Below are 18,042 nucleotides of genomic sequence, written 5' to 3' on the forward strand. Positions count from 1 at the left end.
TTCTGTCTATCTGCTTGGAGAAGAGAAGGAGGGGACCTCATCATGGCATTCCAGGACTTAAACAGCTGCTGCACAGAGGACAGAGGCTCTCTCTTCAGAAGAAAGCACACAGAGAGCACAAGGGGCAAAAAGTACAAGTTACACTGTGAAAGATTTCATCTTAACAGAAAAAAAATTATATAGTAAGAACAATCATTCACTGGAGCAACCTCCTCAGGGATGTGGCAGAGCCCTCATCACTGGGAATTTTCAATATGTGATTGGACAGAGTGCTGGATGAGCTCCTCTAGGCTCCCTTCCCCAAGAAAGGTTGGACCAGATGATCTTTGGAGTCCCCTTCTAAGATGGGCTGCCCTATGATTCTACCCACCAGAGATCAGTGCAGAGCACACCATGCAGACTCATATTGCAGAAGATTGTCTTTACAATACAAAAAGACCTCCATGTTTCTACTACTTAAGTCTCAGGCAACTTTTTTTAAAAAACATTATAGCACTGTGGCAGTCATTTTAGAATTGCGTTCATGTTACTGTTCAACCCCAGAACATGTTTTTCCAGCATTTTCTTTCCAGCTTGAGGTGGTGAAACTTAAGTAAACCTGGACAAACAAACATTTGTACTTAATGATTATGCAACTGCTTTGGCTGCAGAAAAATAGAAAAATGTGAAAGCATTATAACTTGATGCAAGAATTATTAAGTGTGTGGTTAAAAAGTAGAAACTAAGCTTCAACCATCAGTCATACACAGAATTTCTGTTTTCACTTCCAAAGTTTACAAAATAGTCCTCTTGATTCTTCAGAATGTATGGAAAATATTTCATCGCAGCATGGTCAGAGATTATGTTTCCATTTCCTTTACAGTGTTCTCAATAAATATTTGTGTTGTATTATATAGACTGATCAAAGTTAAAAGTCATGATACCACCCAAGACATGGAACATTTCACATCCATAAATGTCACAAAGTACAGTCCTCAAAGTAGTGTAACATACACTGCATAATTGTCTGGACAGGTCCCTTGCTTCCCATCCCACACAGGCAAAAAGGGATCTAGAGATATATTGCCATCCTAATCTTACCCTCTTGGTCTACACAGTTGACTTACAGTGGAAGCAGCAAGATGGGACATACAACTGGAACAACTTACTTTCAGCTGACTGCAACAGAGGGATCAGTTTGCAGCTTACTACTTTTTGGCTGATGGCATGCAACAAGGAACTGCGTTTTCCTTGGAAACAAACCATTGTTAAATAAAACTGGCGCTTTCAGCAACTACCCACACTGTCTTCCAGAGATTCACAATGTTAGCATACACTTGCTAATGGAACTAATAACCTATGCTCTAGACAGTACTTGATTCTTTATGAATGTGAGATCATCATTTATATCTTGTTATGATGCTTAAAATTAGCCAAAGGTGCTCACTGTGGGCAGTGTAAATCCTATTAGGTACTCCCTCTATCTTCTATCCATAGCAGCTAAGCCTTCACAACAGGGAGAGTGTTGCTGACTACAGAAATTTCCAAAACATCTCACATACCTAGCAACTAAAATAAACTTACTTCAGACTGCCCTTCCTTCTGAACTAAACTTTAATATGGCCAGGATTTGATAGGAAGAACAAAGAATGAGTAATAGTAAAAATAACTTCATTTTTTTTACAGTCCTTCAGTTATTTTTCTTTCTGAAAAGATGCTGAAGTCATCACTTGTCTTCAATAGTAGAAATGTCTGCTTAATCTTCATTTCTTTGTAACAAAGCAAATGCATATGATGCTGTACAGACAAGGCATAAGGAAAGCTGAGAATTTTAAGGGCATTTTTATCTTCTAATACCTGAGGAATCACAGGTAACCCCTATGGCTTCCTTAAGTTCCTTGGTCAGCCTCAGACAGAGGAAAGCACTCAGGCAGTAAGTGACTATGGAGCCTTGTACCTATGGAGCCTATTTCACACTCTGACACAGTATAGCACCAGGTAAGAGCTGAATACCAGAGGGAATACTGCTTTCAAAGGTCAGGTAAGCCTCCAAAACTGAAAGCTTAACATGCATCTTGGGCAAAATTTTAGCTCCCAACCACTGCTGAAATTGAGTCCTTTTCACACACATCCTTTCATTACAAACTTCCAAATAGTAAATATTTCAAGACAAAGCTACATTTCTTTCCTTAGGGCTTTTCCAAAGAATGATTATGTAACTCTCCAAGACCTTTTCTAAGCAAAATACAGGAAATAATCAATTAAGTAAAGTTTTCCATTCCTAGCCAGTTAGCCTAGTGGTGTTAGGTTTCAGTGAAAAAGCTCGAACTCATTTGCAAGAAGTAGTAAAAGGTGATGACAAAGCTTAAAGGCAAGGCTCAGCACACCACTCTCTGGTATTACAGGCAGCCTCTCGTCCAGTGTATCCATATGTTCTGCCAGTGACTCTAACTGGAAACCCTTCTGTGAGACAGCCATGTACAGAGCTCATTCCTTCAGAACATGAGTGAGTTATTACAAAATTATTGCATACTAACTCTTACGCTCTTGGCCTGCATGGTTGACTTATGCAGTGGAAGCAGAAAGCTGGGACATATGATTGGAACAACTTACTTTCATAGGTATGCACAGCACATCACTATTTGACTTTTGCCATTTGTTTAACCAAAATTTGCCAAAACATCAAGTGGATCTTTTTACTTTGCAGTATCAGAGTAGCATAACCCAAAACAGTTACTATCACAAATTCCTCTATTCAAAGAAAGAAAAATGGTTCAAAAGAAGAATTAAAAGTTTAATTAAATATGAGAATTGCACTTATGGACTTGAATCTCTTCTAGTTTTACATTCAAAATAGAGATAACAGGAAACAGCAGTCAATTGCAAGACAGTTTTCTAAATAATATACAAAACATCAAACCCCAATTCAATTGTCCTGGCTACTTTTCTTTCAAACCACAACAATCTTTTCCACTGACATACCTACAGTCTTGTATATTTTATGATATTTACATATTAGTAGAATTTAATATTCAAAAATTCAGATGGGCTTATGCAAGCACATTAAAAAACAGGCACCTAGGAAGTTCCTCTTTTCACTTCAAAGCAGTTGCATAAAAAATACACAAATTTTAGAAGTATGTTACATTCCAACTCTATTTGACAAAGCATCTCAAACATATTTAGGTTGCTATTACACAGTAGTAGATATTTACCTATAGCTTTTGCTCTCAAGCTGAAATCACTGCACAATTTTTTCAATCAACCAAAATCACTTGAAAATCACATGGTCTTCATATGATATGACTAGCACTATAACATTGATCCCATTCTTATAGCATGTGAAAAATGCCAGAACCTTCCGAAAGCAAATATACTTCTAATGACCTTTACAAGAATTATTTTGTGACAGATATTCCAAATCAGTGTTTGTGCTACCAGTAACTTTATATATATATATGAATGATCCTATTTGATTCAATGGGATTACTCATATGCAAAGAGGCATATGAGTAATTGAGGCATATGAGTTATTTCAGAGGCAACTGATAATTTAAAACTCATAAGGAAGATGAGGTAATTAAACAACTATAAAGGCTTTTCTATGGCCTTTTCTTAAGTAAAAAAATTGTTTAAACAGATGCATCAGAACTCTAGTTAAGAAAGTATCATATACTATAAAATGCATATTGTACAGAACTAATTGTGTCTCTTAAAAAATCTTAAAAGACTATTTACATGTGTTTTTCATATGAAAAACTTCTAAATCCATATTGTACTTTAACAGTGGTAGAATTCAGCCTCACCGATGAATGACTTAGTGAATTTTACTTTCTTGCTCATGTTTTTATGTGTGTGTGTGTATATATCTTATGCATAATAATGAAACATCTGTTTGTTCTGTGTTCTGACAAAATTTACACGAAAGTAATGTAATGATGTAACAGAAATTAGAGCTTGGCACCATTAACATTACTGATGCACTCACCTTGTCCTCAACCACAATGTCTCCTAGACACAATAAAGGTGTAGCCAAAGATTTATCCTGCCAATAAGATATAGTTATAGGTCCCATGAAGATTACTGACACTGAAGTACCAAATATGTACTGGCCTTGGACTTAGCAGATAACATGCCAGTTTTGAGACACATTCAAGTTGACAATAAATCAGTATCACAGTTCCAATAACAGGAAAATATACCTTAGAGGAATTTTTTCTGTTAAAACATTCCACTTTTGAGTTAGCTATTAAACGGTAATGATCATAATGGACTAGGCAGTGGGTTTTTTTGTGTCTGAAATGTGCAGACATTTTACTACAAGTCTATTTTTTTAAAAACTCATGTGATTTTCAACTACACAGTATTTTTCCCTTAAATCAATTTTGTCTTTAAAAAAAGAAAAACAATGTAAATTAAAAATGTTTTAGTCGCAATCTCATTATGAATTATAATTGTTTTCTGTATCTGTCCATGCAAACACTTCCACAGCCTCCATAACTCCACCCTTTTTTGCATAAAAAAACCCAATAGTTATGGAAAGCTAGAGACAGCAAGGTGCACTAGTTAAGTACTGCTTACTCAATTGAAAATGCATTTTTTCTTTCCCTTTCAGAACTATCTCAATGCTTGCCACCAGCAATTCCATTCTAAGAAGTTTGTTAAAAGGACCTCAATTTCTCAGGGTGCATGGGTTATAACTATTTTTTTCAAGCACCCTTTTGAACTTCTTTTCAATTTTCTGTTTTTGATGATAGTCATGCTGACAACTTTTTTTGGTCCATCAAATTCTGTAGTACAATTACATGAATTTACTTTTAATAAATTACCATCTTTGCATATATCAGTCAAACCATGAAGACTAAACACTTGCAAATAAAATGCATTATTAATTTAATTGTCACAGCCTATTTAGCTAGCTTCTATTAGTATTTGCTATAATATGCAATGTATCAGAGGGCAGAATCAAATTCAAAACATAAAGAATAAACTGATTATATTGTCCTAGAGAAATTAAAAAATAGCAAGCTTGCAAAATTATAATTAAGGCATTAATGTTTTACATAGGTAAGAAAACTACGTAACTTAATTTTAAATACGTTTATACCCAAAGTGATGGTTTAGCATGCCGAAGAAGGAATTCTTTGGTTCCTAAAGCCATTAAAAGGCATCAAACTTTCTCATAATAGGAGAGGAAAGGTGGAAAGGAAAGCAACAGTGGTTTGGTATTTATTGCACTAGGTCACGTGGCTTAAACATCCCCCATCCCCAGTGAGGGACTGCTACTAGAAATTTATATTGTTGTTGTAGCTCTGCCACTGCTGTTTGATGCTGCTCTACATTAAGCCGAAGTGCCACCTAAAAAGGTATTGTGGAAAAGAAATACTCAAAAGATAGATGAAGAAATTGCAAAAGAAGAAGGCATGAAGTCACTCCAATACCACTTGCCTATGCTGGCCTGGGGACAAAGCCTCCCCAGCCATGCCAGCAGGCAGGGCAGGGAGGCTGCAAGCCTTAGCCCTTCCCCAAGGGCTCTTCTGCTCCTTGGGCAGCCAGGGCCTGTGAACCTGCCACCCTCCTCCTCCTCCTCCTCCTCCTCGTGCTGTGCTGACCAGCCAGCCAGAAAGCCTTGAAGGCATACAGGAAGAAATGGGGAAAACGGACACAGCCAGGAGGCTTTCAGAGCAAACACACAAAGAAAAGCCAGCAACAACTGATTTAGTTCATAGCACCCTGCTTGTTTAGGAATTCATTTCAAGACGGTGATTGCTAAAAATATGCCTCTCAGGCTAAGATACTATATTTGGAAATCTATTGTATGTATCCTTTATTGTGCATATTCACTAGGGTAATGAAAGTTATCTCTACGTTGTATTTATGATGACTGTACAGTAAGTACCCCCTTGTAAAAGAATATATTGGTATTGAATGCTTCCAGTCATAAAATAAGCCACCAGAGCAAAACACTTTTTGTAGTTGTTGTGCTATGACAAGAGATTCCCAACAAACTTTAATATATCTGCTTCGATGAAACTAATTGTTTTTTCAATGCATCGTTCTGTATTTTAGATTAAATAGAGTATCTCAAAACTCTTAAATAATCATATGTTAGGGAAATCCTGGTTAAGCCCTTTGTAGAGGAAATCTGCTTAAAAATAAAAGCACCATCTAAATCGGTGCTTAGTCAAACTAAGGTGTATATGGGGTGTTAATTTCAAACCCTACGCTTAGGTCCCTCTGTGATTTAAGTGTGACAAACTTATGAGGAAAGGGTCTAATCGAGCATCATTTTCATTGTCTTTAACAAGAAATGAATATGGTCCAGAAAGAGCTTTGCTGTGTTCTCCGACAGCTCCTAACTACCATTTATTTTCCTCTTTTTTCATATCAAAACCAGAAAATACTCTTTATTTATGAAAGCCTACCCCAGAAGAATGAGTTACAAGGCAGTAATACTTGAAACAGTATCAAACATCCAGCAATGAACACCTCCATCTACCCAGGCTGAAAGAGAATATGTGATCTTTTGGCCATCCAAAACACATCAATTTTCTAGTTGCCCCAAAGATTCAATGAAATAGCAATAGCTAAGCCACAATGTACCCAATAAATCTGAAGCAAAATCTGTTTATCTGCAAACATAGTGCCATAGAGTTTGTAAAACACAGTTATATTTTAAGCCACAGAAAAAATAACCTGCTTGCAAACAAAGTTGGAGAGTAAGCAGGTGTATACAGATTGAAAAAATAAATTAATTCATTTTAAAAACAGTCAAAATGCCAAATATCCCTTCCTGACCAAGAACATTTGAGAAAACCTTTTGATTCCTCCGTGACTCTGAAAGTCATTTTATTAACCTATCACCATCAAAGCCAGCAGGAAAAGAACAAAAAAAACCCCAAAAAACAAAACAAAGCAAAAAACCAAACAAAAAAAAAATCTCAACAACAAAAAAGACCAGACAAAAAAATTATTTGATTTTGTACTGAGAGAGAAATTTACAACCACAGAAATTTTGACAAAATAGTATCACCTGTCAAAAAAAAGCCCCAAAAGGTGCAAATCCTACACCTTCTACATGGAATTTCTTTCTACAGACATGTCATAAGCACCAGGACATCAGAGCACTTCAGCATATTGGATCTCTCTTGGAGTTGAGGTAAAAAGCCAGATGACTTCATTGTGAATAAGGTGACTATTCTAGAAAAGGTCTCCACATACTGTATAAGATACAAAGAATTCTAAAGTAGTTTACCTTTCTTTGGGTGTACCAACTCCATGCTTGCCCAGTAAATGGGTATTCAGATGCTTCTTCATCACAAATGCCACCCTGCCAAACAAAGAGCAAATGAGAAAAATAATTTTATTAACTTTTTTTAACACAGTATTTTTATGTTTTGAGCATGCACTTGAACATATTTCATTAAAGGCAGACTTTTAAAAAACCCTCCTCTGCTAGGGTGTGACTTAGATCAGGGAGTCCATTCTGTAACAAGACTCTTCCCTCATTTTGAAGTCCCTTGGCTTTTTCTCTCACAAGTCACAGCCATACATCATCAGTCAAAGAATGAAAAACCTGCTTCTGCTTCCCTCTGCAAATTAGAACATTTCACACATTATATTGATAATATAGTTCATTTTACCTAAATAACATTGTCTCATGTTATAAACTAATATCATTTTAGTTACACCTTTGAATTTATTTAAGCTTAATGGGCCCATTCTGCAACCTTTCTTCATACAAGTAGTTCTACTGTTTTTAATGAGAAACATGAAAAAACAGCAAGATAAGATGCTTTAATCACTGCTTATGCCTGGTCAAACTTCATTGTATTAATTATTTAAAGAGATACACATAGAAACAAATTAATAGCCTTAGTTATTTTATAGCCTTGTGAAAAAAAAAGGATGAAAAACATCAAGCACATGTTCATGAATACACTATGAGCAGCAATATTGTTCAAACTGGCAAGACATTCTTCAAAGCACCAACAGCAGCAACAAAATACATACTACCTGGCATCATGTTTCTACCAAACCAAACACAGATAATTTACTTTAATTTTGGTGACAGACATAATGAAACAGATAGAAGCCTATCAAGTACCATTCTCCTGCTGATAAGACCATAACATCAATTTAATTATGTCATGTGACTGCTTCAAACAATTTAGATATCAGACTCATGCTTCCAACTAAAATGGTTCTCTCGATAAGCAAAAATTTTACTGCTGCAACTTTCAGTGTGAAAAGGGCTTGCAAACATTTTTGTTAATTATGTATTACAGCTGTCCTTCATAAAGTTAATTACTAATAGCTGAAAGGCAATAGACTCTATTTGCATATGTACATGAAAGGCATGACATATGCAAAAATATGATTTTAATTAGCATTCCATGATATGAAGGGCTACAAATCAAACTGGCATGTTATAAGATTTTTAACATTAAACGCTGAATTCATCTGGACGTGTTTGCAGTAATGGACAATGGAAGAACTGTAAAACACCAGCACTATGGGGTATAAGAGCCACAAAAGCAAAGACACAGTACTTTTCCTTTACAATTATGTAAATGTAGCTTTTCTGTGTCTGATCTTCTTTGGGCACTTGCACATTATTAGAGAGCATCTCTCTTGTGCATCCCTTAAGGTGTAAGAGTATAATAATGTCTTATTTAAATGATATAAATTTCCTTATTTTTTACAAAAACATATTAAAAAAGTATCTTAAATACTTTTCCCTATACAACTAAAAGGTATGGCATGGTAAGTATTACAACTGTGAATAACCTGTTACACCGTTACAATCATTACTACGCAAGTGTCATCAGAATTACTGCACATAGGGAAAATAATTGTAACAAAAAAAAAAAAAAGTGTTTTAATAAAAGCATAACTCATACAAAATTTACTGCCCTTGCTTTTCAACAGAAATAGTATTTCCACGCAGCCATGAAAGGTACCAAACATATTTTCATTTAGTAATACTTGTATTTCCTCTGAAAAAATTCCATTATCCCACTTCTCTAAAAGAAAAATAAAGTCAATGATATTACTGTGAAAGGGCAATGTGCAACTGGAGTTGTAAAGGGATACTTTGCTATTTACATGGAATACAAAGCTTCCAACCAGCTACACAATATTTGTAGGGGAGCACTTTTTAGTTTCTGAGCCCCTTTACTTGAAGCTTCCAAACAAAGGCTGACCATTTCATATACTACACAACTGCAGGGGGTACAGATAGACATACCTTTCTGCAAAATCAAAGACAAAGGCCTTGGTAATAACATGAAGCAATTAATCTCGTATTAGCTGCCTCCTCTCTGTTGTATGTCAGCTCTAGTAGCCATTTTGCTGTTGTTTCATGGAACAACTAAAACAAACCCTGACTCAGTTCACGTCTCAGCACCTACTAACATTTTAAGCTTCTAATGTAAGGTTGGAAGACTTCAGACTTGAGGAGTGCAGAATGCCTCAGTGCAAGACTGGAGCACTCAGCATACCCCAGGAGCAGCTCCCCACTTTACATAATCAGACCTTAAAAATAAAAGCAGAGTTGATATTTTCATATGAAACTGAGAACAAGATGAAGAAAATTACCAACAGAGAGAGCCATTACTGAAACAAGAAGCAAAGTCTAAACAACCTTGTTTGGATGCTGATTTTGAGGAACACCCAGTCAAACAAACAAACCCACAAAGAGAGACAAGTGGGAATTATTTGGTTTTGTTTACTAAATCCTGCAGGTGATTTTCAGAGATGTGGTAGCAGCGTTTGCTGGCTTTACAAAACAAACACCAAAATGTTTTCCATACATTCAGTAACTCTAGGTTTCTAAGCAATTACTGGTTTAGTAGTCAAAAAATAATGGGTTTATCTATGTTTACCTCTGCTGAGGTGAATCAGTCATTCCCAGGCTACTGCTAGAATTGAAGTGATAGACATGACTTAGCCTTGGCCTTTTAAATTAATTTTAAGTCAGTTTGGCTGGCATCTATAAGGACTCACTGAATGAATGCTTTCAAGATATATTGCACTGATAAATCTTCAAATCAAAAGGAATCTTTCCATCAGCAATTGGTAAGCACTAATTCAGGTTTCATCAAATTTCTCATTGGTGGTTTATAATTCTAGTGGAAATACAAATATTCAAAAAACTAACTAGTTTCAGAAACACATCAAAAGGGAGTAGGAAAAACTGTAACTGCAATACTCTACTGTTTCAAATACATGCAAACCAGGCCATACTAGAGGCCTGGAACCAGTTTTACAAACTCTAATCTGGACAAATCCATCCTCAACCCACACGAAGACAAGAAGTCACAGCCCAGCTGCTCTCTTGCAGGTCAGGTCTCGAAAGGCACAAATGTCTAGCCTATACATCCAAGTCACGGTCACTGGGAGTTCCCTTCATTTGGTAAGAAGACTACTCCTAAAGCCTCCTCTTAAAGTGGAACAAGGTGAATAGGCAGGATTTCTTCTGCTGGCAGTAGCATTATGTTGGGTTAACTTTTTTAGTGATTCTCAACTACTCTGGCTCCAAACCAGCAACATCCTCAGTCATACACCCTATGTTCAAGCTACAGGATAAATTAAAGGCAAGCTGAAAAATTACACAGAGCTTTAGAATAGCATCTTCATTCCCTGTAGACAACTTTTTGCACACAAGCTATAAATATAAATTACTTTAAATCATAAATATATGAGCACCTTTCCCAAAATAAGTTTGCAGAATATTCTGGTTTCAGTTTAGAAGAGTTGTGGCTTTGTAGGAACGTGACCATTCATATTCCATGGCAATCTTCAAACAGTACTTGGACTCTCTCTCTCAGAACGTCTGTAACTGATTTAGGAGCCTCTACAGACTTGTCTTCAGTTATAAAAGCACATTTTAAAGTACAAAAGAAACAAAGGGACTTCTAATTCTGGGAATAAAGAAACATATTGGACAATCTTTACTTCCACTTTTTATTCTAGTGTAATACAAATTCTTCAGCATGTACAATGTTTATCATCACAGTACCCAAGGAATATGAATAATCTGTCATGTATTGTCTGTTCTCTCATTTTCTCTGTGGGGAGAGAACTGTTCTCTGTGAAGTATCTTGCTTTGAGAGGGCAAAAGATTCTGTTTTATTATGTTTTGAATCCGTTATAGCTCTTTCCTTTTTAATAAGTACATCACTGAGTTAGTGAAAAGCCTCGCTAAAAAAAACAAAACAAAACAAACTACACACTCACGCAAACCAAAATAAGCATTCTGGGCCATAAAGTCATAAAACCTGTTATTTCCTGTGTGTTTACCAAGTGCTCAGCCTTGGCCTAGTTCCAAGGAAAAAGCTGCATCTTACCTCTACCAGAAAGTCACTGCAAGGCATGGCTGACAGACCAGTCATTTTCTAACTACACATAACTGTTGAGGAGGACCAGCACAGGAATTTATTTTTGTGGGACTCTACAAACAAGGTATCCAGCAGCTGAAGAGCAATTTTAAATCACTTCTTAGTGGATACATCACTCTCTGCAACTGCACTTGGAGAATTTATCTTACGGACAATAATGTTCAAAGACAGCAGAAAAGTCCGGGAGAATAACAATGAATATCTACCCTTTATTCATATTCTCAATATCCTTTACATCTCCTTTAAGCTGTCTAAAATCTCTTTACACACGAATTTAACTCTGAGAATACAGGTAAGCTACTGCATGACCTGAGTACACAGGATGTTTTAAAAAGCTGCTTGAGAGCCTAAAAAACAAAATCAAACCCATAAACAAACCCAAGGGATGCAGAAAAGAATGATATTATTTTTAAATTATTTGTATTTAGTGCTTTTTTTTAGCATAGATTTGAGGCATAAAAAAAGGATCGAATGTTTTACCATTTTGGATTAATCAGCTGGAGGATCCAACACCATCAAGGAATAATATGAAAAAGGATCTCAAACTTTTATACACCATCACAGAATATGATGAAATAATACTAATATTACTAATAAATTATCCTGTTCACATCAGGTTTTGTTTTCTGTGATGTGCGCTTGAATTTCTGTCCTTGTATCTTTACCCGAGGCAAGAAACCAGAAAATCAAGGCAAGCTTCACAGATCATGCCAAGAAGGGAGACTGGAATATGTACAGGCAAGTAAATAATAACATGGACTCTATGGTTCTTACTGCCTTAATAAGCATTTTTGGTCTTTACCATGTCTGGAAAAATACTGGAAACCCTAATTGGTTGTATTTGAATGTGTAGTTCACATGGAGCCATGCCAACAGGGGTAGCACCCAGTAAGAGAAAGAAATAATGCATTTTCTCAAGGAATACCAGGACTCACATGTCTGTCAGAACATTTGATAAAACTTGTATATGTAATAACAGACTTTTGCATGCACTTGAGCTGTGCATGTTCTACCCATAAAAGCAGAACTTCACATATTCAAATCAGCACTTAAGTCAAATAGTATTTATACAGTCTATATGAACTAAAAAGCTTCAAGTTTTTAAATTCTCCAAATTATGTAATATTTGCTACCCAAATCTCATCTCTCCATCAGGATTTTGTATGCAGCAGGGTAACATCAGGAACAAGAGAAGAGAGGAAAATGCAGAACTGTCCAGATAGCAATGGTTTTCTATTAACGAGTAAGGTTTTCTTTCCATGCATCAAAAGTCTAAATTCCTGAGAATTTCTTCAAGTCCATCATTTGTGGATGTTTGCCGATTCTGAAGCTAGACTGGGGCTCTGATAACTCTCTTGCATGACTGCGCGCAAGGGACTCAATTTAAAAGAAAGTATCTGGCAGGGCAGAGTCTGGTGTGGAAGATATCCAGTAGTCTGAAAGGCTTCATGCCCTTTGTGACAAGATGTCAGGTTCAAGTAAATATCTGGCAGGGCGAAGTCTAATGTGAAAAACATCCAAATATCTGAAAAACTTCATGCCCTCTGTGACAGGGCGTCAAGTCCTAGAACCCTGAACAGGAAAGACGGGGTTTTCTTCTGACTCGTTTACTAGCCAAATGAAGCAGGTCTTATCACTTCCAAATAAAAGTGATGGCTATTCTTCTTAAGTTTAAAAAAAAAATCAATAATATTTCAAAAGGTTAACAAGTCATGCATGATCACACCGTTTGCGATGCTGAGTGCTGTGACACACTGCCTTCTACTCCCTGCTGACCCCATGTGTCAGAGAAGGATATGGCTGCTTTATACTCCACCCTCACTAGCACTGGTAATTAAACTGGGCAGCAAAACTCAGTCCGTCCACAACTTCAAGTATGAGAAACTTGGCAGACTGGAAAATTCAAACTTCTCCTCTTGAAAAATGAAACCAAAAGAGGTAAATGAAGACAACTTTGCCATCACTAACAAGACAAGAACCCAGATTAACATGGGAAGACATCATGAGTAATTCATGGAACCTAAAGACCAACATAACTTTTGAATTTCTGAGAACTATCAGCCTTTCTGCTACAAGTTTGGGTGGTTTTTAGGGTGTTGTTTGGTTTTGGGTTTTTTTTTTTACAATTTTCCATGCAATAACCAGGTATGTTTCTTAATTATTTCCTAGCTTCTTTTCCATGGAGAACTTTTGCTACTGAAGTTTAAAACCCAACATTTTCCGGTAGTTTTTATGTTATTATGAAATCATCAGTGCAATGACTACAACTTTTCTTCTAAAAATATCTCTTCTCTTTTTTATTGTTACTTGTAACATGCTAGCAATGAAACCAAGCTGCCCAACAGAAACAAAATAAAGAGAGAAGACAACAACTTGTATTATCAGAACAGCTTGCACCCAAGGCAGACTTGAGTATCACAGCAGCTACTGTTCCTGCCTTGCTTTGAACAGGATGACAGACAACAGGATTGTCAATGTGCTGTTCAATGACCTGCATCAATCTCAAGAATAATTTACTGCTATATCAGACAGATCATTATGGATGAGTTGCACGCTATCAATCAATCAATCGACTGTGTTGTTCCTGCATATTCCTGCATCTATCAACCAGAAGAGAGAGACATTCCTCAACATATTTTTGTTGCTCTCTGCCACCAACCTGCAACGCTCAAGATGGGAAAGAATTATTAGCCCCATGGCCATAAAGTAGTAGCAATAGGCACAATTATCTCCTCTTACATATTCCTCTTCTCTGGCAGAAGGGACTTAGGTACAAAGAAAGAGCAAACTAAATAAAACAGAAAACACTTAAGTTTATCTTGCCTTCTGAAGTTGCTGAGTCTTCTCACCATCCCACTTTTAGGAGATGAATGCTATAATCTAAACTGTCCAGGACAGAAATTTAGTCTGTTATTGCAAGGACCGTGGCAAAAAATAAAACAATTCATTGGCAGTATTTATATTATTTCTTTCCCCTTGAGGGAACTAACTTATCTGTGTGCCTCACCTGGTTACTTATTTTGTAACTGAAATCAAAAAGGTGTCCTGTAAGTAAGCTAAAGGTCCATCCTGAACTTTTTTGGCTTGAAGGTATTGTGTAGTGGTGTTTGAAAGACAAAAAATTATCTGACAACGGCAGCTGCAGGAGTAAGCCACAGCCAGTGACAATTGTTAATAACATAAAAGTGAGTAGAAACTTAAGAGCAGGACTGTGAACTTTTGTATTTGGAGACACAATAACAAGTGATAACTGTAAGTAAACGATCAGCACTCTGCTTTTGTTTACTTAAAGAGCAAACATAAAATAGCTAAACAGTGGCAAAAAACTTTAAAGTCAGGTGTTCCCTCTGTCAGGAATCACCTTACAAATATATGAGAAAATTAGTATCACTACAAGAAATGTTTGTTTCAATATTCAGAGAAGTTAATGAATGTTAAGTGATAATGGTAGACAGCAGCAGTATGTAATTAGATTTCTAAACATACCTTACCAAATCACTTCTATGCTAAAAGAATCACATGTTCTATTAATTTTCATTGGTTATTGAGCATCTGTAACTGTCACCTCTAACAGGTGTTTGGTAATCTAACAGCTGCACAAAGTACTAAAAAAAAAAAAGAAATAAAAAGACAGAATCACAATGTGCATTCTCTAGCGCTGCTATCACCCTCTCAAGTCTACCACAATGAAGAATCTCTTTTCCTAAACTCTGAAACTCAACCCTAGGCTTGGTGTTGGGAGTGCCTTGCATTTAAGAGAGATTACCACTAATATCCAAAACCAGGACATCACCAGAAAACATACTAGCCATGCTAAATGAGGCTGCAGAAATGCTTTAAACATAAATGAACATTTACAGCTGCAAGCATTGTGATCCAGAATAGTGCTTTACCAACCTTGCCACCAAGACACGGCTTACGTCTTTTCCTTTTTAATAATTTGTATATCCAACATCCTCATAACACTGGTCCCTCCCTTTTCCATTCCTTCCACTTTCTTCAGATACTGGCTTGTCTTCCTACTCATAATCCAGTCCATTTCCTAGCATGCTCAGGACTCCAGATAAAGAATTCAGTGCAGTAGGCATCAGTTCCACGTATCATCACCTAGCATCTGGAAAGCTACAGCAGAATAAACAGGGAAATATGTGAAGTGAGAAATTCTTCAAAGTAGATTCAATCTTTCGGGTGAGTCAGATGAGCATCTCTAGGTGCCTTGAGAGGAGTTTTGAAATACTGGACCTTCTGCAGACAGTTTGTAAAGGGTTTCCTACTGATCCTAAGGAGCAAGGTCTGTGTATGTTCAAAGTGCAAGAAACAGGCTGTAAGACTATCTCAAAATAAGGATGTTCCAATGACTTTCTACTTAAAAGTCAAATTGATAGAGCCAGACAAGTATATTTAATATTTTTCTATTTCTGAATGAAAAGTCACTTTTGATGCAGCTTCTTCCTGACGGTACAAAAATCACACTGCAGACTGAATTAGCAGGCTTATGCACAGCTTCTACAGGAAGAGCTATCTTGAGAATGAAATTCTCCTCATCAAAAGAATCTACTCTTGCCTGTCTTTAAAGGAAATCAAAACAAATCTAAAGATAGTTGATTTGTGGACTAGAAAACACACAGGGCCTGCAGTAGCAGTGCCACATACATAACTCAGTCAATTCTGCAGCTACAGTGCCCGTGGTCTTTTGCAAAGTTGAGAGGTACCAAGAAAGGAATGAGATGAATAAATTGGTCACTATCTGATGACTGAACTGCTCAGAAGTCATACACAATCAGAAGACATACACAATTTTTATTGACAATTTCCCCACAATTTGAAATGCTGCTGGTGATAGATGGTGGCTGGAGCGAAGACTCTGCAGTCTGCTTGATCTGTGAGAGTAGTGAGAATGTTGCCCTAGGTCTTTACTTGACATAGAAAAGCAAGTGCTTGTTGATTTGTTTATTCCTGAGACTTAAACTCAGCTGTAAAACACATCTTTTTTGCCTTACATCCAGGCATTCCACAAGACTGTTTGACTTCAGGTAGAAAGCAAAATTCTTCAGAATATCTTTTTGCCAAAGCAGCTGCATAAAAATAGTAAATCTATGACAGCAGGACCTAATCTGTAATCATCAGTAGTACCATCCACATGCATGAACCTTTAACAACAAGCTGGTCAAATCAGAACTGACTGGCTCCAGCCAAAGAAACAAAAAGGCTATCGTTTGGATCAGATGGATTTCAGTCCACAAAAAATGCATCTGACACTTGTATACCCATAAACACATTTAAAGCACGAGGATGGTTCTGGCTCTCCTTGTTCAAGGGCTCTTGGGCCTGGCCACTGTTACCTCAGGGACTAAGAACCACCTAACACTGTGTCATCAGACACTTAGCAAGCATGTCTGGTTAATGTTTGATTTTTCATTGTTAGAAGACATCTTTATTAGTAGTTGAGCAAAAGTAAAAGCTCAGAGCTTTCATTTTCAACTGACATCTCAGTCTCTCCAGATATTCCCATCACAGCCATGCCTAACTCTCCCCAAAAATGGATTGTTGCAACAACTCCCTCCTACCACTGAAGGTGGAGGCTGACTGAAGAAAGCAACTGAGTCTCTCAGAGTGAATCATGATATGCAGACCAGAGAGACTGTTATGCCCTATCCAAGTATTACAGATCTACAAGACTCTCATATTATGGCACTGAACATTGAGTATGCAGACGATATCAAGAGCAGCACAGAAGTCTATCCAAATAAGAATTCCAGGTGTAATTCCAGGCGGTGCTACTCCACTTAACCCATAGGCAAATGGTAACACCTCTCATCACTTCAGCCACATACTTTGTAGGGGAATCACTAAAGCTGTCAAGCACAAAGTCTGGTGTTTCTTAGGTTTCCCTCTGATGTCCAGCAGGGGTCATTTCAGAAGTCCAAAGCCAGGACTGAAGGGATTAAGAGTACTCACCTGAGATACAACTGTTATTGAAGCAATAAAGACAACAAAAAAAACCCCACTGAATTTAGATGGATGTTTTACACACACACAGACACACACCATCAGCCCACTTTCTTGCAGTCCAGTATGGATGTTGCATGCACTTGGTATGAAGACTGTCATCAGTCTGGAAAAACCACAGGAATAGAGATCAGACAAATCAGTACAGTCATAAAGATGGTATCTGTGACACAGCAGAAGATGTTCTCTGGCAAAGATTACTCCAATTCCAGCCAGCATCTGAGATTAACTCTGACCATTTCTGGCCACAAATCAAACATGAGCAATATAGGACCTACATAGGTGCCCAATGGAATTGAGAAAAAAAAATTCTTTGATCTCAAGGGCTTGGATAAACCCACATATACATGCTGGGTGTATGAACAAAGAAGTGAAGGAGAAATCAGTGTAGTCTCATATAAATGCTATCTAAAGAAGAAAGAAGAATTGATAAACTACTCAAAAAGATGCAATAAAAGGAATGTGTATTGCTAACAGGAAAAATTACAGAACTTCAGTTTTTATATACAAAGTGACAGCCTGGTCCTATAAAGAGATATAAACCATGTCTAAAAAATGTATTATTTTTTCAGTCTATTCCTCAAAGGATGTTTCAATTAAGGGGTTTTTCCTTCCTAATCCATGCTTTCATTGCAACCACAACCCCATACAG

At 36.9% G+C, this 18,042-nt stretch overlaps 1 protein-coding gene across 2 annotated transcripts in view; it reads right to left on the reverse strand.

Annotated features, from left to right (window-relative positions):
* Nucleotides 1-18,042, reverse strand: part of ZNF407 (zinc finger protein 407) — a 334,983-nt gene that overhangs the window by 196,139 nt on the left and 120,802 nt on the right. For both annotated transcript variants that reach the window (XM_085052423.1, XM_085052424.1), the window contains exon 4: nucleotides 7,235-7,309. In XM_085052423.1, coding sequence (XP_084908549.1) covers nucleotides 7,235-7,309 — 75 coding nt within the window. The remainder of the gene's footprint in view (nucleotides 1-7,234; nucleotides 7,310-18,042) is intronic.

The sequence above is a fragment of the Lichenostomus cassidix genome, chromosome 2, assembly GCF_008360975.1.
Source record: "Lichenostomus cassidix isolate B80296 chromosome 2, HeHo_3.0, whole genome shotgun sequence".
NCBI lineage: Eukaryota > Metazoa > Chordata > Aves > Passeriformes > Meliphagidae > Lichenostomus > Lichenostomus cassidix.